At 46.9% G+C, this 23,331-nt stretch overlaps 2 protein-coding genes across 2 annotated transcripts; one reads left to right on the top strand and one right to left on the bottom strand.

Moving 5' to 3' along the window:
* Window positions 1-1,477: 1,477 nt before the first annotated feature.
* Window positions 1,478-12,763, top strand: TMEM97 (transmembrane protein 97). The gene is made up of 3 exons (XM_036767060.1): window positions 1,478-1,700; window positions 9,924-10,068; window positions 11,071-12,763. The coding sequence occupies exons 1-3, from the start codon at window positions 1,575-1,577 to the stop codon at window positions 11,313-11,315; spliced, it is 516 nt and encodes a 171-aa protein (XP_036622955.1). The 5' UTR covers window positions 1,478-1,574; the 3' UTR covers window positions 11,316-12,763.
* Window positions 12,764-12,948: 185 nt separating this feature from the next.
* Window positions 12,949-23,078, bottom strand: IFT20 (intraflagellar transport 20). Its single transcript, XM_036767061.1, has 5 exons — window positions 22,941-23,078; window positions 15,748-15,876; window positions 14,544-14,629; window positions 14,122-14,225; window positions 12,949-13,368 (listed from the first exon to the last, which is right to left on the bottom strand). Exons 2-5 carry the CDS (start codon window positions 15,872-15,874, stop codon window positions 13,287-13,289), a joined length of 399 nt encoding a protein of 132 aa, XP_036622956.1. The 5' UTR covers window positions 15,875-15,876; window positions 22,941-23,078; the 3' UTR covers window positions 12,949-13,286.
* Between the last annotated feature and the right edge of the window lie 253 nt (window positions 23,079-23,331).

Genomic DNA, 23,331 nt, shown 5'->3' with positions numbered 1-23,331 from the left:
GGAAGAACTTCCCCCAAAATGGAATTCCATGAAGAGGTAGTGAGTCTCCCATCACAGAAGGGCCATTAATCAGGAGTGTTGAAAGCATTCATGATTGAGTTATGAGTTGGACTATGACCACTGAGGTTCATGCCAACTCAGTTTGTGTACATCTTAGTGTGAATTTAAGTCAATGTGCTCCATCTCCCATGGAGTATTTGCATTTTAAGCTTTATCTCTAACTGCAAAGAGAAAGTTTTTGGACACAGTGAAAACAGTATCAATCAACCCTTCAGGAAAAGAGATGGGGGAAGCCAGTCTGTAGAGGGGCGTAGGAGGCTACAAGAAGAGCGTGACTTCCAAGGAGCAACCGTTGTCAAACCTTGAGGGAAAAGATGGCTGAAATTCACTAAACTGGATCGTTTTAAATACTGCTTTGGCCAACAGCCGCACTGACAAGGGGGCACTGGATGGCAGAGCCTGTGGCAAATTACAGGTGAACCTGCTATTTTTTAGAGTCAAAGATGAGTCAAACGAAAACCAGGCAGCCCTGAGATGTCACAAGAGGACGACACATATATATACGTGAGTGTGAGTGGAGGGAGAACAGAAGACAGGCTTTGTGACCAGAGCCGGCTCTCCCCAGCCCACAGCTCCACTTCCAGACCAGCCGGACCAGCACGCCTCCTTGTTCCAAGGCCGCCTCCCCGAAATTAGCGAACAGTCACAGTGTCGGACGGAAAGAGCCCTTTGGTGCTTCCCTCCACAGCGAGGGGGGTGACACGACCTGCGTGTCCCCAATCTCCCCGACCTCAGTTTCTTCGCTTGTAAATCGAGGTCCCTGCCAGCTCCAAAGCTGAGCTCCAAGGATGGGGAGGGGGGATTCCAACCCAAACTAACCGGGAAAGAGGGCGGGGAGGGGGAGTGGTGAGCCGAGAGTCACGTGCTGGGGTGATCGTGACCTTGCGGAAGGCCAGCAGCCTCACCCCGCCCCCACCCAAATCCTCGATGCCGGATCTCCGGCCTCCGGATAGAATGAATCCTAGCTCCGAGAGGACGGCCCAGGGCCAGAAGGTGCTAATGGGCTAGGCCAGAGTCCCACGGAAAAGGCCCCCCGCCCCGGGACTCAGTTTCCTCATCTGTAAATGAGGGGTCCCTTCGGTAGCAGGTGGCAATGCTGGGGGGAGGAAGCGAAGCGACGGGCCTCCTGCTAGAAAACAAAAGCTGACCTTCGAACCCTGGCTGCCCTCGGCCTCCAGCCCATCCAGGCTGGCTCAAGCCATCGACCGCGGTGCTCTGTGCTCGCGCACTCGCCGTCCAACCGTCCTCCGCCCCGCCCCGAGAGTTCCCGCCTCTCGGCCAATCCACTTCGGCCTCCTCGCCACACCCCCGGGCGATGGCCCCGCGAGCCAATCAGCGTGGCCGGCGTGAACTGGCGCGAGGCGCTCGGGGCGGAGACGGACGCGAGGCGGGGGCGGGGCCGAAGAGTCCCGGCGGCGTCCGCCCAGCGCTCGCGCACTCGTGCGCCGTTCCGTCCCCGGCAAGCCAGGTTCTTTCGCTGCTCCTCTGGCGGCCCGGCTGGAGTCAGAGGCACGATGGGCGCGCGGGGCGGGGCGCGAGCGCTGGAGTACCTGCTGGGCCTCTACTTCGTCATGCACGTCCCTATCACGCTGCTCTTCGACATGCAGGCGTTGCTGTCTGCGGACTTGTACCCGACCGAGGTGAGGCGGTCGCATGGGCGCCGCTCGCGCTGTTTGTGTCTGCGCCTGCGCCCTGTGCTCTGCGCCGTATGGCCCACGAGGCCTCCTTAGCGCGCTGGGTTTGAATTCTGAGGCCGCCGCAAGCGGGCTGTGTGTCCTGGGCGAGCCCCTGGCGCCTCCTCCGTAAGACCAGGACGAGGGAGGCCTTTGTTCCTCCTACCTCACGCGAGGGGATTGTGAGGAAAGCGCCCCCTAGCATTATGAGTCATTTTCCTTAGCACCCCCCCCCGGCCGCACCCTCAAAGCCCAGGACCCACCCCAACTTCCCCTCACCTCCCCGAGCCTTCACCCTACCCCCTCCGTTAAAGGATCAGTCCTTACCCCGCCCCCACCTCCCCGAGCCTTCACTCCCCCCAGCCCTTCCCCCAAAGGCTCTGCAGCGCCAAGGACGCTCCTGTTCTTTGAGCCGTCCCTCGGTGGCACTCGCGCAGTCTCCCGAGGTAGCTGGACTCTGCCCACCCATCCAGGCTGTCACGTGGAAGATTGAGCGCCCCCTCTATCTTCCCCAAGGTATCGGGACCCTGAATTCCTCTCCTGACCGCCCATTATTGGGCGCCAGGAAAGCTTATCTCATGGTATAGAAGTGAGGCCCCAAGGGCTCTGGAAGGAGCCCCCCCCCCCTTTATTTTGCCAGCCTCTTACTTGATTTGGCTCCTGTTTTAGGGCAAGACCTGAAAACCTTGATCGCAGCCCGGATCTTGCCCTCTCACAGCCACCACGCTGCCCCTGCGCCCCCTTTGGGCTCCTTTGGTCCCTGTCACCAAACCTCAGCTTGACTTCCTTGCGCTCAGGGATTCCTGTTAGAATAATTCCTCTCCGGAAGGTCCTGGGGGTCCTGGCCCCACCCCCGGTCTGCCCACTGAGCTCTTGTCACCACAGTTAATAGAGTGGAGAGTCTCTCTGGCCAGAAAGGAGAATCACTGGAGGATCAGCTGGGCAAAAGACATCCACGTCTAAGCCTCTCCGAATGGGTAACGCTTGGGACCATCCATAGAATTGGAAGGGACTTGCCTGCGGTGGTCTTTTTATAGCCGAGGCTGAGAAGGAAAGTGATTTGTGGGAGGTCACCGAGGTACTAAGCATTAGAGACAAGATTGAACCCGGATGCTCCCACTTCAAAGCTCACGTTCTGGCCTTGTCACTCAGAGAGAAAGCCTGAAGACCCTACTCAGAATATTTTCAGTCGGAGGTTAATGACGCCAGAGGTGTCGTTTCTTTTCCTCAAACCCTTCAGGATCCGTTATTAAGAACCTGTATTACAATCTCTAAAGAACTCTTTCCAACTCCAGAATTCGGTTGACAGCATGTTTTCCTCAGCCCATCAGTCTCTCTTCCTTCATGTCTGTTCTTGAGTTATTTTTCAGTCTTGTCCGACTTCTTGTGATCCCATTTGGGATTTTCTTGGCAGAGTGGTTCTGGGGTGGTTTGCCCTTCTCCTTCTCCAGCTCATTTTACAGAGACAAACAAGATGAAGTGACTAACCCAAAGTCACACAGCTAGTAAGCGTTTAAGCATTGGAGACCAGATTTTCAGGGAGATGAGTCAGTGCGGTATCCACTGTGCCACCTAGCTGCCCCAAAGTCTGGGGTTCAAGGGCCGACCCCCAAGTGCTTTCCGTAATGCCATGCTGTGTGCTAAATGCTGGAGAGACAAAGACGAAAATGAAACCATCCCTGCTCTCAAGGATCTTACATTCTGACAGGAGACAGCATGCATATGTAAAAACATGTATATGATACATACAAAATGAATACAAGGTGGTTATGGGAGGGAGGGCACTAGCAGGCAGGCGGAGCTGGGTCAGGAAAAGCTTTTTGTAACTGAGTTTTAAATGAAATGGGGTTTCTGAAAGGCCACGGTGAGGAGAGTGCATGCTGGGTAGGCATGGGACGCTGCCATCCTCCTGGCAGATGGGATGTCCGGCTGGACTGGACAAAGGGCGGCAGTGGGGAATAAGGCTGGAAAAGCGTTGGGGCCAGCTTGTCCGGGGAGTTAGGGAGCTGTGGGTGCTGAACCCCAGGGGCAGAACCTAGTATGGGGAAGGGAGTAGTGCAGAAGAACACTGGCAAGGTAGGAATGGGCCAGGCTTTGAAGATCTTCAAATGCCAAACAGGTGCTGCTACGATAACCTTGAGACTACGGAGCCCCCAGAATTTGTAAAGCAGGGAGCTGCTATGAGCTGGTCCTACTTTGGGCCAGGATGGGATGAAAAGAGTTAGAATTCAGCTCTGGGTGAGAGAGGTAGAAAAGATGTGCTCTCATTACTGAAAAAAAGTACAGGAGCAGGAAATCAAACCATCTTTCAAGGAGCCCTTTACAATAGCTTAGTGAGGAACTGATTCACACCAAGAGAATTCCACAGCTCTTTGTAAGTTCCGTTAACAGCTGGATGCCTAACAATTGCAAATGACTAGTGGAGGGCACAGATCTAGTAGAAGATAGGTTAGGAGTCAGGCTGCCGCCAGCTTGCTGTTACAAATATAACACGATTTGGCAGGGGTTGGGGGGTGGGGTTGGGGGGTGGGGTTGGGGTTGGAGGACCACAACTATGAATTCTTCTCAGGACCTTAAAATTTTTAAGATGCTAAACTGGTAAGCTTTGCTTTATGCCATAGGTGTTTCTGAATAGCCGGAGAAGCATTTCAGATGCACTTGGTGAGTTTGAGTTTGCAGGCCCCTAGAGTCAATCCTTTTGTAAAGCAAATCACCTCTCTTTTTTGTGTGTGTGAGTGTAAATAGGATTTTCTGTTAGGGTTGCTTTGAAGCAAAGTAACACCTGCATAAATATGTTCAGCATAATATCATTAAAAGATTGAATCAAATCATTAATGCAAATTAAAACAATTGAGAAAGTATTCACCAGACTTCACCAGAATCCAATCAAAAACAAAAATCAGTTCTGGAAGAGCACGCTAGTAAGATTTGGGAGGTGGGCTCAGATTCAATCTGGCCCACTAGTGAAAATGAGCATCACAGATGCTTTATTGTTGCTGTTGGACAGCTTGGTGACCATGGAAAGAGTGGCTGGCTTGGAGCCTTAGAAGACTCATCTTCCTGTTTGGCCCTAGACAAGTCACTCAATGCTGTTTGCCTCAGTTTCCCCATCTGTATAATGAGCTGGAGAAGGAAATGGCAAACCACTCTAATATCTTTGCCAAAAAAAAACCCCAAATAGGGTCATGAAGATTCAGATACAACTGAATAACAACCAGAAACCAGAAGGGAATCCAGATAAAAGAGAATGAGAGGAAGCCTTGTAAGAAGAGCCGCCTGTCAGCATGCCTACACTTTTAGTTCTGAGGGGAAACTGAGAATGGACAGGGGCAGAATGGGAAATATTTCAGGCTATTAGAATCTTGACTTTAAACTTGGACTAACCGTTGGAGAAAGGTTTAGGAAAGATGAGTGTCAATTCTCTGTATTTTTTCCTCCAAGGCATCACCTTGAGTCTGGTAGGCACTCAATAAATGTTTGTTAAATTGAATGTAGCAGATCCATGCCTAGAGTGCCATTAAGTCTATATTAATTAGCTAGATTCCCCCCCCCCCACACTCTGCGTAAGTCAGGGATGCTGTCTTATAGAGTTCTTTGGAGCCAGAGTATGACTCACTGTAAGTGAATTAAGGAGAGTTTTGAAATCCAGTAGGGACAGATAGACTTTGTCTTCTCAAGGCCTGGGTACTTAAAGGAAAAAAAGACCTACATATGGACTCTGTTCTCTATGCAAAATAGGTGGTAAGTGCCAGCCACGAAACAGATGTTTGGAATGTTACCACATGAATTTGAATGTGGCCCTGGCCATTTGTGCTTCTGTACTGAGTGGCAGCTCCTTTGCAGAAAGGGTGAACCTTGGGCAAGTTGCAGTTGTAAGAGGCAAATGGGACTAAGAACAGCAATTTTGAATGAAGAAGAAAAGTTTCTCTACTTGGGGATGTCCATGGACTAAATTTGAGAAAAGACTGGAATCTCAGTGAGAGCTGAACATTGTGGTATTTTCCAGTCTAGTGCTAGGAAATCCTGAAAGTATTCACCAGACTAAAGCTTCCTGACTCAACTAGTGCAGCCAGTTCCACTACCACTACTACAACTTCCACTTCCACCTCAAGGCTTTGCCTTGAATCTAAACCACTGACAATACCTGGCATTGGCATCATCCCTTCCACACTCGTGCTACATAGCCCTCAGCTACCACAATTCCAAGGCCCACAATGAATCAAGAGACTCCACCATCCCTTACCCCTGTGATGACTTATGCTCAGCTAGGAAGTTTAGTCAATAAATGGAGTCTCAAACTGGAGGACCGAGAGAAACGCTTCCTTCAGCAGGCCACCCAGGTGAATGCTTGAGACCACACATTAATTGAGAGTGGTGAGAAGATAACTTCTTTACACAGAGAAGCAGAGAAAATGAAACTGGATCAGAAAAGGCTGGACCAAGAATTAGATTTTATCCTGTCATAGCAGAAAGAACTGGAGGACCTGCTGGCCCCTCTGGAGGAGGCCACGAAGAAGCAAAGTGGAACTATCTATCTGCATCATGCAGATGAGGAGCAAGAGAAAACTTATAAACCAGCAGAGAATATAGATGCTCAGCTGAAGAGCATGGCCCAAGACTTCAAGGACATTACTGAGCACCTGAATATGTCTGGAAGGCCTCCTGACACCAATGACCCACTCCAACAGATCTGTAAAATTTTGAATGCACATATGGATTCGCTTCAGTGGATTGATCAAAATTCAGTCTTGTTGCAGCAGAAGGTGGAAGAGGTGTCAAAGGTTTTCCAGAGTTGTAGCAAGGAATAGGAACATAGCTACCAGATTGTGTTTGATTAAATGTCCTGAGATCTCTTGGATAAAAAAAAAAAAGGTTGAGAAGTGGTCCAACTAGCCTGGACTTCAGTTTGGAATCCCACTAGAAAATTACTAAACCTAAAAATACCTATAGCAGCAATCTGTGGTAGCAGGAAAAAAGTTATAAACTAAGTGGCAGTCCATTAGTAGGGGAATGCCTGGAGAAGGCATTGTGAACAGAGTGGTATATTATTGGGTAATAAGAAATGAAAAATGAGGAATTCAGAGGAGTAGAGGAAGGTTATTGTGAGCTGATGCAGAGTGAAACAAGCAGAACCAGAACAGTATACACTGACTGCCACAGTCACTAAATGGAAGTTAAGTTCTGAGTAATTAAAATGTTATTTGGCCACACAATGAAGGAAACTTCCCTCTTTGTGAAAGAGGTAGCAGATCCACAAGCTGGAGACATTTTCAGATGCCTTCCCATTTCTGTAGTCTGTCCGTTGTGGGAAGGTTTGTAACTATTATGAGGGTTGTGACATATGGATAAAATCTGTGTGCAGAGCACAGTTGGGTTCTTAATAAATGTTTGTCAATTGATTGATAAAATTTTTCTTTTTAAAAATACTCCGTAAGTATTTCACCCTTCACCTACATCCTGGAGAAACCTGCCCAAAGGTCAAGCTTTTCAGCCCTCCGGTCTCCTGTGAATTGAAACTTTCTCTACCTTTGTATACCTCCTACCTTTCTAACCTCACCCACTACCACTTCAACTTAAAGTTGCTTGAATTGTTGCAGACTACACCCAAGTCTGGACTAATAACTGCCACCTGAGGATTACTCTCATCTCCCAACTAGGAAGTTATGGGAGGAGCTGAGGTCGCTTAGCCCTCCTCCTCATTAAAATATCTACCAATTGGGATTGTCTTACCTTTGCCAGGGGAGGTCCAAATGATGTACTGTCAGGCCAATCTGAAGGAAGATACACTTGGGTTTAAAAGATTCTGTCAGCCCTCACTCAAGGTCTTTGGTTATAGAGAGATGCTATTGACCCAGTTTGTTGGTAACTGCTTTTCTAATTAATAAATTGATCGTGCTTAGACCATTATCTCTCAGTTTACCTTACTTTTTAGACATAACAGATATTTGAGTAGAGGGGAAGTCAAAATTGTGCTCTGAATTTAAATAAAATTGGGTTGAAGTTAGTTTGGATTTCAGATCATTTGTAGTCAAATTGTAACCTCAACCTCCATAGTTAATAATTTGGGGATTGCAACATGTTTGTTTCTGGGTAATCCCTCTTAAGCTGATTTCCTTACTTGCCAAGCAGGTTTTGCACCATACTGGACATTCCATCTACTAGCATTGATATGTATAATCTTGGCCATTGTCTAGGGCACAGAAAGATCAAGACCCCACAGCCACTGCATGTTTAGAGGTCAGTTTCTTCTAAACTCCGAGGCCAGCTCTCCAACAAAGATGCCTTTCCAAAAATTAACAGGGAGAGTATCTTTGGATTTTATAGGGTGACGCTGTCTTTATTTGACAGTCTTTATTTCCTATAAATGATGTTGCGTTTTTTCCTCTGATTGTCGTAGCAAACCAGAGGAAGTTAACTGGGCAAAGTGTCCCTAACACCTAAAAAAGAGGTAGCCAGTGCCTGCCCTTGAACTTTCCTCTAGTTCAGACCTTTGGGATCCTTTTCAAAAGGACAAGTTTGTTGCTTTCACCTTCCACCTCAATATTTGTTTCTCCCTACCTCCCACCCTTAGTGCCAGCATGACAACATGAATTCTGATTTGCTCAGGCAAGGAAGTTGGTGAAGTCTAGAATAGAACTGATTTCCATTCCTTCCACAGACTAAACTTTGATTCATGTGGTCAAAAGGAGAGCTTGTTTTTTTCTTCCAAAATATCTCCCTGACCTTCTAAGGAAAATATGATTTAGGGAAATGGAAGGGGGGGGGATGGCAGATACGTAGCTTGGGGCCAGCTTCATGCTGGAGTGGTCAGTACCTTGTGGAGGGTCCTTCAGGTCTGAAATCTTACTGTTGCTTTTATTTTCTAATTTTTTTTATAAACTTTGCAATCATCCACAAACACAAATATCCCAATAACCAGAAAACGGAGCATTGTATATGAAACAGTGTACATTTTGTATTTTAAGAACATTAAAGTTAACAAGGATGTAACAAAATTGTTTTTTGTGGCCCTTTAATGTGTTATTGAAATTCTTTTTTCTTGGCATTGGTTACTTACATGCTCAGGGACTGTAGATGCAGCAGCTGATCAGAATCTGAGGAGCCAGTCTAACTTCCTTTAAGATTTTTTCTATACAGTGAGAAAGGTCACTGTTGTTCTGCTGAACAAAGGTTCCAGTTCTGGGGTATTTATCAGCACCTGCTATGTGCATAGCACCAGTGAAAATACTTGGAAAGTCAAGTATAAACAATAGAGAAGGTTGCCTGGTGAGCATAATTAAAGTAACCTCAGCCTTCTTTCAGAAGACTCATCTTCTTGAGTTCAGATCTGGACTCAGGCATTTACTGGCTGTGTGACCCTGGGCTAGTCACTTAACCCTGTTTACCTCAGTTTCCTCATTTGTCAAATGAGCTGAAGAGGGAAACGGCAAACCACTCCAGTATCTTTGCCAAAAAAGCCCCAATTGGGTCATAAAGAGTTGGACACAACCGAACAACAATAGGGTTGTATTTGCCATTCAGACTAGATATTTGCTTTAGGCCAGAGCACTCTTCCCTGACACAAATTTTTGGCTCTCCTTTTTTAGACTTTGTGAAGATCTCCACTCTTCTGTTAAGATTGCATCACCTCAGACATGTTATGAAAATCTAAACCACAACTTTTATTTGACATGAACCTGCTTGCAATTTCAGGACATACCCCTCCTCTCTAGATGACATGGGTAACACTGACCTCTGGTTGGACTTGAGTTACCCTCCTCTGAAGCAGTCTGTTGAAAAGCCACTTTTCAGGGTGGGCACTTCTGCTTACAAATCCATTCTCAGGGGATTCTTAATGGATTCCACCTGAGAACACATTTTTCTGATTTTTATCCCCAATATGTAGCCCAGGTGGGACTTGATCCAGCCCAGAATTTCTGTTGTTTCATGCAGGTATGAATGAATGGTCAGAGTTCACTTGAGGACATTGACCTCAGTCATGTGGCCCATAGGGTCACATTTGCCCTCCTGTAATTTTACCCCAAAAAGTACTATCAGGAATGAGTTATTTACCCAAAATAGATCGCCTAGACTGGCAGAAAAGGCATGTCAGAACAGTCCAACACCTGCCTCTGAAGAAGCTGATCAGTGAGCTGTGTGATGAAGCATCTCCGTGTTGGGGGCAGACTGCTAACCTGTCATCTTTTTCAGTTGACAGACATGCTGAAGTGGTACGTCCAGGCCTTTAAAGATCCCCTGATGCTGAACCCTCCCAGCTGGTTCAAGTCGTTTCTTTTTTGTGAGCTTGTGTTCCAGCTGCCTCTCTTTCCCTTTGCAGCATATGCCTTCTTCAAAGGTTAGTAAGCAGTGGGGAAGGATTTTCAGTGATTATGTCCTGAAACCTCATGTTTACTCAAAAACCACACCTCAGAAACTGCTCTTTCCAAAGTGTGCTTGTTGGGGGGGCTGGGGAAGGACCAGAAAACTCTCCTGAAAACAGGCCTAGGAGGCAAGGCAATAAAAGGGTTTGAAGGACAAGGAACAAAATCTGGGGGTCATTTTTGGAAGGAGAAAGGAGAAACAGCAGCGATCTGGTGACCCCATGAAGTTGAAAGGCCTGAGGGAAGAGAACAAGCATAAAACTGAGAAGGGGGTCTGGAAAGTTATGTCAGAGATCTAACTAAGGTCCTGAAGGTCAGACAGTAGTGTGTGTGGCTACCACTTAGTGGGCACTGCAGACACAGGCACAGTTAGGCATAGCTCACGGCCACTGATCACTAACTGTAGGTTTTGCCTCCCCTCCCCTCCATGTGCACCTGGTTTACATGGTTTTGTAGCTGGGCTTTCTTATGAACAGTAGCATCATGCTGTCCCTTAAAGAGCCTGATGTTAGTATTTTCAAAATTATTAACATTCCCATTTCCTTATAATGGCTCTGAAAGGAAGACCTACCTAGACATTAAGAAGAGTATGTGATACTAAGCTGAACCAGCATTAAAAGGCCTCTCTGGCATTGGGATGTTTCTTGGTACTAGTGTACCAAGCTCATCACTGTGTGATAATTAAGCCCACATATGTGCTAACAGAGCTGAGGTTTTCAGGCTCACATTCTGCCCACCATTCTCTCCTTATCTTTTTAGGATCAGGAGGCCTGGACATCAGGCAGCACCACTAAGTTTGGTTTTCTTTTGAACCCAAGCTCCTGCTCTTGGGGGAGGAGTAGAATTGCCAAGATGCAGAGTGGTTAATGGGGATTGTGCCAGGATTTCCCAGGGAGGCCACACACTGCTGTTCTTAAGATTTTTTTTGAGAAGCATTAAAAATAAACATTGATGTTTTTCCCTTCTCATTCTTTTAGGAAGTTGCAAGTGGATTCGAATCCCTGCGATTATCTACTCAGTTCATACAATGACGACGTTAATTCCAATTAGTGCTCACATCCTGTTTGAAAATTTTGCCCAAGGACCTAGGACATTCCAAGAACGCCTCAACCTTTTATCCATCTATGCCCCATACTTCTTCATTCCACTCATTCTCCTGTTTTTTATGCTTTGGAGTCCTCACTACAGCACTGAAGAGAAAAGGAAAAGGAAAACAAGGTAGAGAGGGAGAACCCCCTAGTCCTTGTATGGGCTCAGTCTCTCCAGGCCCCACTTGAAACACATCAGCAGCAACCCCCAGAACAAGCCAGCAGGCGCAAGAACTCGGGCCAGTTTTTACCTGCCCACAGAATTGAGAATGACGTATGCCCCGAAGAGAGCCGGGGAAACACTATTGAACACCCGGTGTGTGCCTCAGGTGTCATTTCACGGTTCACACCACCAGAATCCCCAGAACAAAAGTATTCTTTGAAACTACCTATAATCTGAACGACCAACTATTTGGTGCTCTTCTCTCCAAGCCATATAATGGGACTGGTCAAAGAAACATGTTTCTCAGGCCACAATTCTTCGTGAAGTTGTTTTTCCCAACCTAAATCAGACCAAACTGGTGCACAAACACCTGATCTCTGTCACTGGCCTCATAGGCCCATGGGCCGAATAAACTGGAGTGTTGCAACATCCTTGTCGATTTCAGACTTATGCTTTTAGAGCTGGTTTTAAAGGATCATGAACTACCCCCCATTCTAGGGGCACTTCTCCAATGGGAATGGGATTTTCTAGGTTTACTTTAAAAGGGAATTAACATTCAATGGAAAAGGCTCTAAAGTTTTTCCTTAAGGTCCATTCTCATCAAAGTCTTCATTTAGAATTAGTCTGACTGGTGCTTCTGCTGAGTCTTACTGATTTCCTAGAATCCTAGGCCTCACATCTCTTTAGAGGTCATCTGACCTAAACCCTGGTCTCCAAGCAGTGTGATCTTGCTCATTCTCCAAAACCTTCTGTTCATCATAACCCACTGTAGTCCACTGTCTTGTCTTTCATCGTGAAACAGTCCCCTTTCCTGTAAGAATTTAAGTCTCCATCTGCTAATGGAGATGCATAGTAGCTGTTCACCACAATCTGTTATCCCTGCATGTACTTGGAGGTAGTGACCTAGTGGTTACTTTGTTCCTCAAAGCTAAGCTTGCCATTCTCCATGATAGAGCGGAGCAAGCCCCAAGCAACCCTGCCTGTGCTGTGTGGCAGCTCCTGGTGACCTGGGTGCTGATGCATGCAGCATGCAGGGTGGCACCCCCAAGACCTCCCTGTGGGGCTCCACTCTCTTCAGGACTCTTGGAAATTCCTCCAGCTCCCTTCTTGGAGGCACCCTGGCAGTCTTCTTGTCATGCCGCCACAGCATGGGTTCCCCCCAACTCCCTACCTCTCCTTTGGCCCTCTTTCTTTGGGAGTGGTAAGCAAATCAACTACCACTCCTGGGAAGGTGATGTCAATCACTATCCCCGTTACTTCCCAGACCAAAATACTCTTCCCTGGTCACTACTACCTTGTATGTGTCATCTTCCCATATTGGAATGTAACCTCCTTAAGGCAGCCTTTGTTTTTTGTATTTGTGTCCCCAGTGATTATTCCAGAGCCTGGGTAAGCATTTAATAAAGGCTTTTTCATTTATTCATGATGTACTGTGAGTTCCTTATAAAATGCTCCTCACAAATTGGTATTTGCTTTTAATGTTGAAAACTGACTTTTGTGTAATGAATTCAAATAAAGATGCTGCAGATCATGACTGTGGATTACTGTAGTTCCAGTGAGAACTACAAATACATATTCAAAGTACAACAAGCAGGTAACAAAAATCTAGAAACAATAATTTATTGCCTTATTCCTTTCAAAGTGGTAGGTGCTTCCAAAAAGGACTGCTGTTTACAGATGTAGCTAGAGGGGAGAGTCCACAGCAAGAGATGGTCGGCCCTGCTGTCCTGGTTTGTGGCCAGGCAGGTCCTGGTTACTGACACCTGGCTACAATTGGGCACAATTCTAAAAAAAGATTTGTTATTGCCTTTCAAGAAGACATGTACTTGTTACAATCCCAAACTGCACATGTGGTCATCAAGTTTATTGGAATGATAGGGGTGGGTGGGAGGGATTTTTTTTTTTGGTGTTTTTTAATAGGATTTTTACTGTAAAAATCAGTTTATTTCTGAAAAATAAATTGGTCAATAAATTCATTTTGTTCTGCTTCTACTTTACACAAAGCTTCATATTCAACCCGATACCTGAAAGACAGAAAATTGTTAGAAATCCTAAAGAGGGATGAAATGATGGTAAACCACTTGTCTACTGTGTGTACATGTTATGGAAGCAAGGTGGTCACATGATTCTGAGGAAGCAAGAAGGTTCAGCAATTTTAAAAAAGGCAACCACTAAAAGGGAGTGAGAGCAAGAAAACAGAAGAAATTAAGTAAAGGATGGAAAAGAAATACATCGTAATCCCAGATGTAGCTACCTTAAGCACATGTCTTTCCAGGATGTGCTGGGACAACTTTCAATCTACAGTACAGACACACCAAACTAGCCTTCTAAGCTTTTCCCCCCTCCTCACCCTCTGACAAAGTTAGAAATAAGTTTTCCCAACCCTAACACTAATCATAATGACTGAAAGGAGACTCTGAGAGTATACTCCCTTCTTTGCTGAGAAGGGGGCATTATGGATGTGAGACACTGAATATGCCATTGGAGTCAGGTGATACATTGGGCTTACTGATGCATGTTTTTCTCATTTGTTATAAGGGACAGCTCACTGCAAAGGGGAGGGAAAAGATTCAGAAACGATAAAAATTTCTCAATATAAGCAAGAAAAGTAACAAAGGTAATGTTTTCCATCAAAACACAAATCTTTAACTAGCCAACAGTTCTAACAGTAATGGAGGGAAGATGTGAGGGCATCAGAGTGGGCAGTGCAAAGCCGAACAGCAAAACTGGAGATTACTATAGAATGAGCTGAGGTCTGTTCCTCTCACAGTTCTTACCTTTCTAGCTGCATTTTCTTCTCTGCTATTAGAGCCTGGAGCTGCTGCTGCTGGGCTTCCCTTTGCTTTGCTATGGATTTGAGCAAATTTCGGGCTCCAATTGCCTTTGGAGAGAGATGATTAAGAAAACTCAGCCATAATTTCCAGCTACATTTGACCTCCCCAAGCAGACAGGGGCCATGACATAGCTAATCTACCAAAAGGGTGACGTGATGGAAAAGCCATTCAGAGAATTAAGAGGGAGGGGGAGGATGGGGTGATCTGCCCATTAGTTTAACCTATCATCAGGGAAAAACCGACTTGGCTTTGAGGTCAAGCACCGCGCCTGCCTTGTGGTGGCGCTTTAAAACAGATGGCATGGTACAGGAAGAGGACAGAAAAGGCCAGGGAATCAAGGCTTCATTAAGGTATTTTCATCTTACCTTCATCTTCTCATTTTCAGCTTCCTTTGCGAGTTGGTCAACAAGCTCAATTAAGCCGCCTACTATTTTCTGAAATTGGCCAATTTCTTTCAGGGAAAGAAAAATGAAGTTTTATTTCCTCTCACTGAAGTTCCTCTTCAGGGCATATTTTGTGCACCTTAAACTGGGGAAGCAGATGCCTCAATTGTTAACGTCCTGGGACAGAACCTTTCAGTGGTCTATTCTCTCTGCTGAGCCCCACCTTCTAGAGTAGCAGCTGTCTATTTTGGTCCATCAAAGGTTTCTTGTGGGAGACTGAAAACTGTGGCTCAAGGATCAACTGAATGTTAGTGTCAAATTTGCTCTTCCCACATAACCCCACATTATTCCGTTAACCTTTCCACCAAAGAACCCAAAGCAATTCTTTCCGTATTCCTCCATTTAGCTTTTAGATTTTGGCAGAAGGAACAAGGAAAGGCAAAGACTACCCTATGGGGCGGCGGGGAGGGGGAAGGGGATCTGAGGTCCAAGTGAGTCTACGTGACTTAGCCAAGGTCATACTGAGAGGGCACATGAAGGCAGAGATAAGACTAGTTACACAGGTCTCTTGAGTGACAAATCAAATGTTAAGATAAATCTGAGGGAAATGCCGTTTTCTGGCCAGGCCTGGCTGTTACTGAAAAAGAGCATAAGGCCATGGTTTGTGTTTGGAGAAAACACTATTCAAACTAAGCCTGTGGGAAAGAAGGATCTATCTTTGGTCAAATAAAGTTAATTTCTGATCTCCTGATCAGCCTGCAAGAGGCCAGTGTAAGAGCAAATGAAAATCCAGCCCCCTCTCATTCGTTGAGAAGAATGTGGTTAAGAAAGGAGGGGCAGTCATCATGGTGATGCCAACTACCTACGGGGCCTGAGGTGAAGTGAGCTATGCCAATAAGGTGCCTGCACTAAGTATGGCATTAATACGGAAGAGGAGGGGAATGAGAGTAAACAAGCCCAGGGCAGAAATAGAACAGGTCCAGACTTCTGTGCCTCTGAGTCATGGGATCAGACCCATGAGTAGCCCTGGAATCAAAGCAGGGGTTTTAAAAGAGAGGATGGGTAGGGGGAGGTAGCATGAGCATGGGCAATAGCCCCCTGACCTCCTCATATGGAGGAGAGCACAAGCCTTGGTTTCGGGGACTGGGGGAGGCAGCCAAAGGAGAAAAGACCATGAACTACTCACTGTCCACAAAGTCCTTGCATTCTTCCTTGAGTTCTATGGTCTGCTGAGTCACCTCAGGGTCCAAGACTCGAAGCTTGTTCAGCTCATCAAAGTGCAGGCCTGCATCGCCCAGGATGTCTTTAGCCATGGCTGGAAATACAAGAATCCCATGCCTCACCTACTCTTCAACAACCAGAGCAAGGTCCTCCAACCCAACCCAACATGTCAACACCAAAATGCCAAGGCTTTTGGAACAATTGTTCTCATCTGCCCATTCTGCCAAGGAAAGTTCCAAAGCAGCTTGTCCACATTGGCCTACTGGGTCCAGGTGTTCTCCTTACCCTCCCCTTCCCTCAGAGAACAGAAGCGCCAGTCTGAGGGAATGATCCCAGTTGGCAGGAATGAAAGGTGCCACAAGAAGAACAAAGTGCAGAGACGAATAAAGTCCACTCGCCTGTCCAAGGCACCACCCCATGCTGAGTGGATGACTGGTGAATGTGGGTTCAGTGAGACCGGTGGTTTCAGAATCCCTAAAGAAAATCATTGCTAGAATGTCAGTCATGGCAAGTTGTAACCAGCTGTACTGCCACATAATAGAGCGTTGTTGGCCTTACAGCAGATGAGAGCCAAAGGGGAAGGACTTGCTGCTGTATTTCCAGGGCTGTCCACAAGTGTCAGTGCTCTGATAACAGATGACTCATACTAGACACTCCATCAAATCACCCTAGCTTGAGGTGAGTGTCCCTTAAACACACAACCCCAACTGCTCTCAAGCTGGGCTCGCCAAGCCACCTTCAGATTTGGGTACTTGGTCTCCAGAGCACACCTCCAACCAAGCAGTGCCCTGTGCACACAAACAGTATGGATTCCCCCATTAGAATTTAATGAATTGGCATCCTGGATTATAAATCAACCCCATGAGTTTGATTACTACAATTGAGTTTCCCCAGGAGGTTTCCTATCCAGGAACATCCTGCCTCCCCAGGATAAGGTCGTCCCCTGAAATCTTATCATCTTGGTAACACCTCCTCAGCATTCTCAGGCACCTCTCCCCTCCAACTGGAGGACAGAGCAATGAACTCCCCCCCCCCCCTCCCTTTAAAGGGGGCTCAGACTCTTCAGTTAACTTCCTCACCAGTGTGTTGGTAAGCAAAATGGCCTTTGTTTTCTTTAAGTAATTCAGTGTATTTCATTGAGCCTTACTAGGTGCTAAGCCCCAGGCCAAAACCCCTATTAGATGTGGAACCTATGTGGGTGTGTATTGGTGACTGGGGTGGGGCAGGCTAAGGGAAAGTGCTAACTCCAGAGCCATCTTGGGTCTTACTAAGTACTAAGCCCCAGGCTCTAAACCCTATTAGATGTTAACCTAACCTATGTGGATGTGAACCTCCCAGGGTCCTAAGGGGAGGGGCTAACTCAAGAACGAATCACCAGAGCCTAAGTTCTGGTCATTCAGGTGACCGCTTGATGATGTCAAAAACTCTGTAAGTGGAGAGAACACAGCTTGGAGATTGAGACTTGTTGGAGCCAGAGACAGCTACAGCTGAAGCTGAAGATAAAGCTGAAGCCAAAGGAGCTGAAGAGGCAGGAGCTGCTGGTGGCTGACCCGCGTGTGGACCAAGGAGTGCTGAGCAAGGGCTTGAGGCCAGTGGGTAATCTTCTTACTGGAGGGGGGGAAGCATGAATATGATTTGGTTTAATGCCATCATGTTTTTCTGTAGCCTCCTGGTTACTCTTGTGAGGCGGACTTATTGGGCCTGGAAGCTTTTGACCAAGATATCAAAATGGGAACACTGGTTTGTGGGTCTGCTACTTTGGAGCTTGAAAAAATGCTTCAATTCTTATGCCTTCTATTTAGAGAATTCCTTATATCCTGCGGTTCTGAACCATTCAGACATATATATGATTATCTTTGAAATCATAAATTCTGCCTTCATAATACATCTGGCGACGAGGATGGGATCGCTAGATACAAGATCTCTATTTAGAAGCAGAACTTCGGAGGAAGAGATGAATATCCCAGGGTGGGAGGATCCATTTTATTCCTCCCTAGCAAAGGAATTGGCTAAAAGAGCTGGACCCTGTGAAAACTGGGAACCAAGGCTACAGAGAGGAGATCCTAGGGACCTGGAAAGGTGTTTACAAGAGGTTGGAATTCAGTCAGGGGCATCACTATCTAGGCAAAGCTGAATAGTGTTATCAGCCTACCGGCTAGTATATGAAAGATTGAGATTAAGTGAAAGAGATGGGGGCACTCCTACCCCACAGCAAGAAGGGAAATCTCAGATAGCAGGAGAACAAACTGCTGCTCAAGAATCTACTGACTCAAATGAGAATTTTTCTATTAATGTGGCTAGGAACAACGGGAGGCCAAATAAGCCAAGAGTGCATTCCAACTCAGCCCAGGCCGAGCCTGACTGCCTGCTTTGTCCTTGCCATGGTGGCAGAGGAAGGGAGTGGAGAGAAAATGAGATAATGTCAGGGGATGAGGCACAAAACGCTACTAGGGTTCAGGACGTCCCTCGCATAGAGAATGAGAGATGGTTAAATACTCAGACAGTCGTTCGCCCCATACAAAGGAGGAAGACAGAAACCCAAGCTGACAATTCAGTTACGAGGGAAATTCAGGAAGATTTTTCACAAGAGGTCACGGACATTTTGAGTAGATTCAGCCAAAGAATAGGAGAACCATTAATATCTTGGATGGTAAGACTCAGTGATCAAGGGGCCAGTGGAATATTAGTAGATAGGATGGATTGTATGAGATTCATAGGTATCAGCCACGATCCTCTAGTTAAGCAAGCGTTTAGGGAACATCATCAGCAAGGAGATGGTGCTAGCAAGACTACTCTGTTGGCGTTAGCCGCTGAGGGATGTAATAAGAGATATACTACTGATTCTATGTGGCCCACTGAGTATAGACCCTGGTATTCACTTAGAGATTGTATCACGAGACTAAAGGAGGAGGTAATGAAGACTGCTACCATGATAGGAACTGAACAAATATTACGATGATCCCATGGGAATCCCTCATAGGAATTTAATAATTAGGACAGCTCCCCCTGTTTATAAACACCTAATTTTGAATCTGTTACTTGGGGAAGTAGGGAGCCATCTTTCAGTGGTGACAGGTAAGATTTTACAGTTACGTGACTTAGGAGACTGGGGAAGGGATAGATCTCCTCAAGAGAGAAGGGTGAATATCCAGCAAATTCGGCGCCAAAATAAAGTGACAAGAAAAGAAATGTTCACTGCTCTATTGAGAGCAGGGGTAGGCTTTGAAATGATAGATGGCATTCCAACCAATGAACTGTACAGAACGTACTGAGATAAAGGACTCGATAACAGAAGAAATAGGGAAATAAGAACTGCTCCTGCAGACGCTACAGACGTTGAACCTTCATACCCAAGTGAGTCATATGTTAGGGAATACTAGGAAACAGGCCAAGGCCCAGCTTAAATTAAGGAAATACACAGGCTGGATTGCAGACCTCACATTAACTTGACCATATATTGGAAAAATGGGTCAAGTACGGTAACTAAGGCGTTAATAGACACTGGGGCGGAGGCCACCCATATCTATGGAAATCCAGACAAGTTCAGCCATGGAACTCCTATTACCATCACAGGATTAGGAGGGGCTGAAATATCAGCCAGACAAGTTAAATTGATGATGAAAATTGGACAGTTGCCCAAGAAAGAATATAGTGTGGTTACTGTGCCTATTCCTGAATATATCATTGGAATAGACATATTGAAGGGTATGACCTTAAATTTACCTGAAGGGAAATACCAATTTGCTGTGAGGAAAATAGGCATTAATGCAGTCTTGGTGGGGAAAATAAAGATGGATCCAATCACTTTGCCCGAACCTTCTGAAGTAATTACCTTGAGGCAATATCGTGTGCCAGGTGGGCAAGATGAAATTGCCAACACTATAACAGAATGTGCTGAAGCAGGAGTGTTAGTCCCTACAACTACTCAATGGAACAACCCTGTCTGGCCAGTCCAAAAGTCAGATAAAACATGGAGGATGACAGTAGATTATAGACAGCTGAACAAAGTGACTCCTCCCTTGTATGCTGCTGTTCCAGACACAGTTACTTTAATAGAGAGAATACAAAAACATGAAAGGACTTGGTATGCAGTTATTGATTTGGCCAATGCCTTCTTTACGATCCCAATAGACCCCAAGCAATGGAACCAGTTTGCTTTTACTTGGCAAGGCCAACAGTATACATTTACACGCCTGCCGCAAGGATATATTCATAACCCAACTATTTGCCACAGGATTGTAGCTGAGCATTTGGATGAATTAAAGTTACCTGGTGTACAGCTTACACATTACATAGATGACATCATGATACAGGGAAAGAATATAAAAGAAGTGGAGGAGAGTTTGGCATTATTAATTGACCATATGAAAAGCAAAGGATGGGAAATCAACCCCACAAAGGTTCAAGGGCCAGCTCAAATTGTAAAATTCTTGGGGATACAGTGGAATAGAGGACTGTGAGAAATTCTCCCACAAGCTCAACAAAAAATCCAGGATTTTCCCACCCCTACTAATAAGAAAGAGGCCCAAAAATTCATAGGGCTATTTGGTTATTGGAGACACCACATCCCACATTTGGGACAGATTTTAAAACCGTTGTATAAAGTCACCAGAAAGAAATACATTTGATTGAGGACTTGAACAAAGTAGAGCTTTTGAGGAAGCAAAGGCTGCTATACGATTAGCTCTGGATTTATGGCCTATGCAAAATGGGCCAGTGGAGTTACAAGTGACTGTACAAGATGACTATGCAAATTGGAGTCTGTGGCAAAAACAATAGAACCCAAGTGTACCTTTAGGCTTTTGGTCCAGGAAACTGCCCTCATCTGGAATGCAATATACACCTTTTGAGAAGCAGCTGTTAGCTGCATATTGGGCTTTAGTAGAAACTGAGCAACTAACTCTGGGTCATGAAGTGGTATTAAGGCCTGCAATTCCAATTATGATTTGAGGAATGAGTACCCCAGCTTCTCACAGAATTGGACACGCGCAAGAGGCGAGCATAATCAAATGGAATTGGTATATTCAGAATAGGTCCAGAGCAGGCAAAAGTGGAGTTTCTGCTCTATGTGAATCTGTGGCGAACATTAACACTGAGAGGAATGAAAAACCCCTTGAATCTAAGCAACAGACGGTACCATCCTTAGTGAAATGGAATAATGGATATGATGGACTAAATGAAGAACAGAAGAAGAAACATGCTTGGTTTACTGATGGGACAGCAAAATATTTGGGACAGAAGAGACATTGGAAAGCAGTAGCCTATAACCCCTACACTAGGTGAACTCTGGAAAGTGCTGGGATAGGTGGAAGTAGTCAATATGCTGAACCGATGGCAGTGCATCAGCTGCTTTGCTTGGTTTCAACTCCTCAAACATTATGCCCCATGCCAGGTGGCCTGGAGGGGGCTCCTTTCTGTTACCTTTTGTATAGCATCTTCCCCCATGAGACTGCAAGCTCCTCAAGGGCAAGGACTTTCTTATTTGGATCCCTAGCACTTAGCACAGTGCCAGGCACTTAATGTGGTTGTTGTTCATCCATTTTCAAAGAAGACCAATGACAACACGGGGTGATGTCTTGACTTGCACCTGAATTGGGTTTCAGTGAAACAGTCATGAAAAGTCACCAGCCTCCCACTTCCAGGGTCGTCCAGGTGCATGACCTTGGCGTCTTCACTGTCTGACCAAGTCTAAGGGCTCCACAGAACTTGCTTCAGCCACCTTCATGGCTGTGGGAACCAATTGTTTTCATCCGCCCATTCTGCTGGGGAAGTCCTCTTATACTCACCGACGGCTTTGAGGCCTCAACCTGGTTTAGCCCACCTGCCAAAATGGTTTACTGGGGTGTGGCCACTGGGCCACAGGTGAGAGCTGGGTGACAGGTAAACACTGAAGGTGGATGAGTGGCCCTGAAAAGGCTCAGCAAGACCTCACACCAGAGGTGCTAGTCCTCCCAGAACATCCCATACAGCCCCATGCACAGTTGTGGTTATGATGTTGTTTTTCACTTGTGTCCATTTCTCCATGACCCCATTTGAGGTTTTCTTGGCAAAGATACTGGAGTGGTTTGCCATTTCCTTCTCCAGTTCATTTTACAGGTGAGGAAACTGAGGCAAAGAGGATGAAGTGACTGGCCCAAAGTCACACAGCCAGTAAGTATCTGAGGCAGATTTGAACTTGGGGAGACAGATATCCTGACTTCAGACTTAGAGCTCTATCCACCGCACCACCTAGCTGCCCTTAGGCACACAGCAAACACTTAATGAATGTTTATTGACTATTTATTGGCTAAAATGAAATTTCTGAAACTGCAAAACTTTAGACCAGATCCTGGAACTTGGACAATTCTAGTGAGGCTGTATCACCCCAAGTAGCCCAGGCCATGTGGCCATGTGTGCCAGATCCCTGAAGATTTCTTAAAGTCAACAAAAGAAACAAAAATGAATGGAAAAAATTGGAACAGTTCCCTCTACTCAATTTATAGGGTACAAATGCTGACTATTTATTGGAAACCCCTACGGGGAAAAGGGTTCAGAACAACTTTTCTTTTTTTTGGGGGGGGGGGCAATCGGGGTTAAGTGACTTGTCCAGGGTCACTCAGCTAGTAGGTGTCTGGGGACGGATTTGAACTCTCGTCCATCCTACTCCAGGGCTGGTGCTCCATCCTCAGCACCGCCAGCTTCCCGAGAAGTGACTCTGGAAGTGCAAAGCCCTGAAGGGGCCAGGCTACCCTCTAGGTCTGCTGAATAAATCCAGAGCCCCTCCCCCACAGCCACAAAGGTCTCCCACCCCGAAGCTAACTTCTCCAACTCGAACCTCCACCCTCGGAGCTCGGTACGTTCGCGCACGGACAGCGATTTAACTGGAGCCCACGTGGGGTCCCCGGCAGCGGCCGCGGCACGTGGCGGTTGCTGACTGACTCCCTGACGGCCGGCGTGGGCCACAGGGCCTGCAGCCCCTGGGAGACACTCGTGGAACCGGGGCCGCCCTCGGAGCGTCCTTCTCCGGGACCCGCGGCCTGACTTCTTCCAGGCCCTCTCACCGGCAGTTCCCCGAGAGCCTCCCGGGGAGACTGAGGCACCTCCCCGCGCCTCCGGGGCGAGGCCAATGGTCGCCTGAGCCCTGCGGCCCCTTCCCTCGCGGACCGTGCCGCCACCCACCTGACGCCGGGGCCCGCCGAGATGCGGGGCGGGCGCGGGAGACGGCGGCTCCGCTCTCCGGTCCGCAGCTGACTCCGCCGCCCGGAGCCGCCCGCTCCCGCCGCTGCCACGGCTACAGCGCCTGTTTACCGTACACGTCACTTCCCGCGCCGCGAACTCGTCGCCGGAAACGATTCGACCTCCCTCTTCGAAGTGCCTGCTGGGAAACCGAGTCTGAGGCGCGACGGTTAGACAGCAGGGACAGTCCACACCTCCCCTAGTCCTTTGCGCCGAGGGAGGGGCCGGAAGTCGCTTTCCTTCTTTCTCTGGGATTCGAGGGCTGCGGAGGAGGCGTGGACAGGAGAAAAACAACACCCCCACCCCCACACGTGTGCCTTCCTTCGCTTTGCAT

The sequence above is a fragment of the Trichosurus vulpecula genome, chromosome 7, assembly GCF_011100635.1.
Source record: "Trichosurus vulpecula isolate mTriVul1 chromosome 7, mTriVul1.pri, whole genome shotgun sequence".
NCBI lineage: Eukaryota > Metazoa > Chordata > Mammalia > Diprotodontia > Phalangeridae > Trichosurus > Trichosurus vulpecula.
This window is presented reverse-complemented; position numbering and strand designations above follow the sequence as displayed.

Coding starts and splice junctions, on each gene's coding strand:
- TMEM97 (XM_036767060.1), top strand. CDS start 1,575: ATGGGCGCGCGGGGCGGGGCGCGAGCGCTGGAGTACCTGCTGGGCCTC. Junction 1,701..9,923: donor CGGACTTGTACCCGACCGAG/GTGAGGCGGTCG, acceptor CATCTTTTTCAG/TTGACAGACATGCTGAAGTG. Junction 10,069..11,070: donor AGCATATGCCTTCTTCAAAG/GTTAGTAAGCAG, acceptor TCATTCTTTTAG/GAAGTTGCAAGTGGATTCGA.
- IFT20 (XM_036767061.1), bottom strand. CDS start 15,874: ATGGCTAAAGACATCCTGGGCGATGCAGGCCTGCACTTTGATGAGCTG. Junction 14,226..14,543: donor CTGAAAATGAGAAGATGAAG/GTAAGATGAAAA, acceptor CTCTCTCCAAAG/GCAATTGGAGCCCGAAATTT. Junction 13,369..14,121: donor AAGAAAATGCAGCTAGAAAG/GTAAGAACTGTG, acceptor TCTGTCTTTCAG/GTATCGGGTTGAATATGAAG.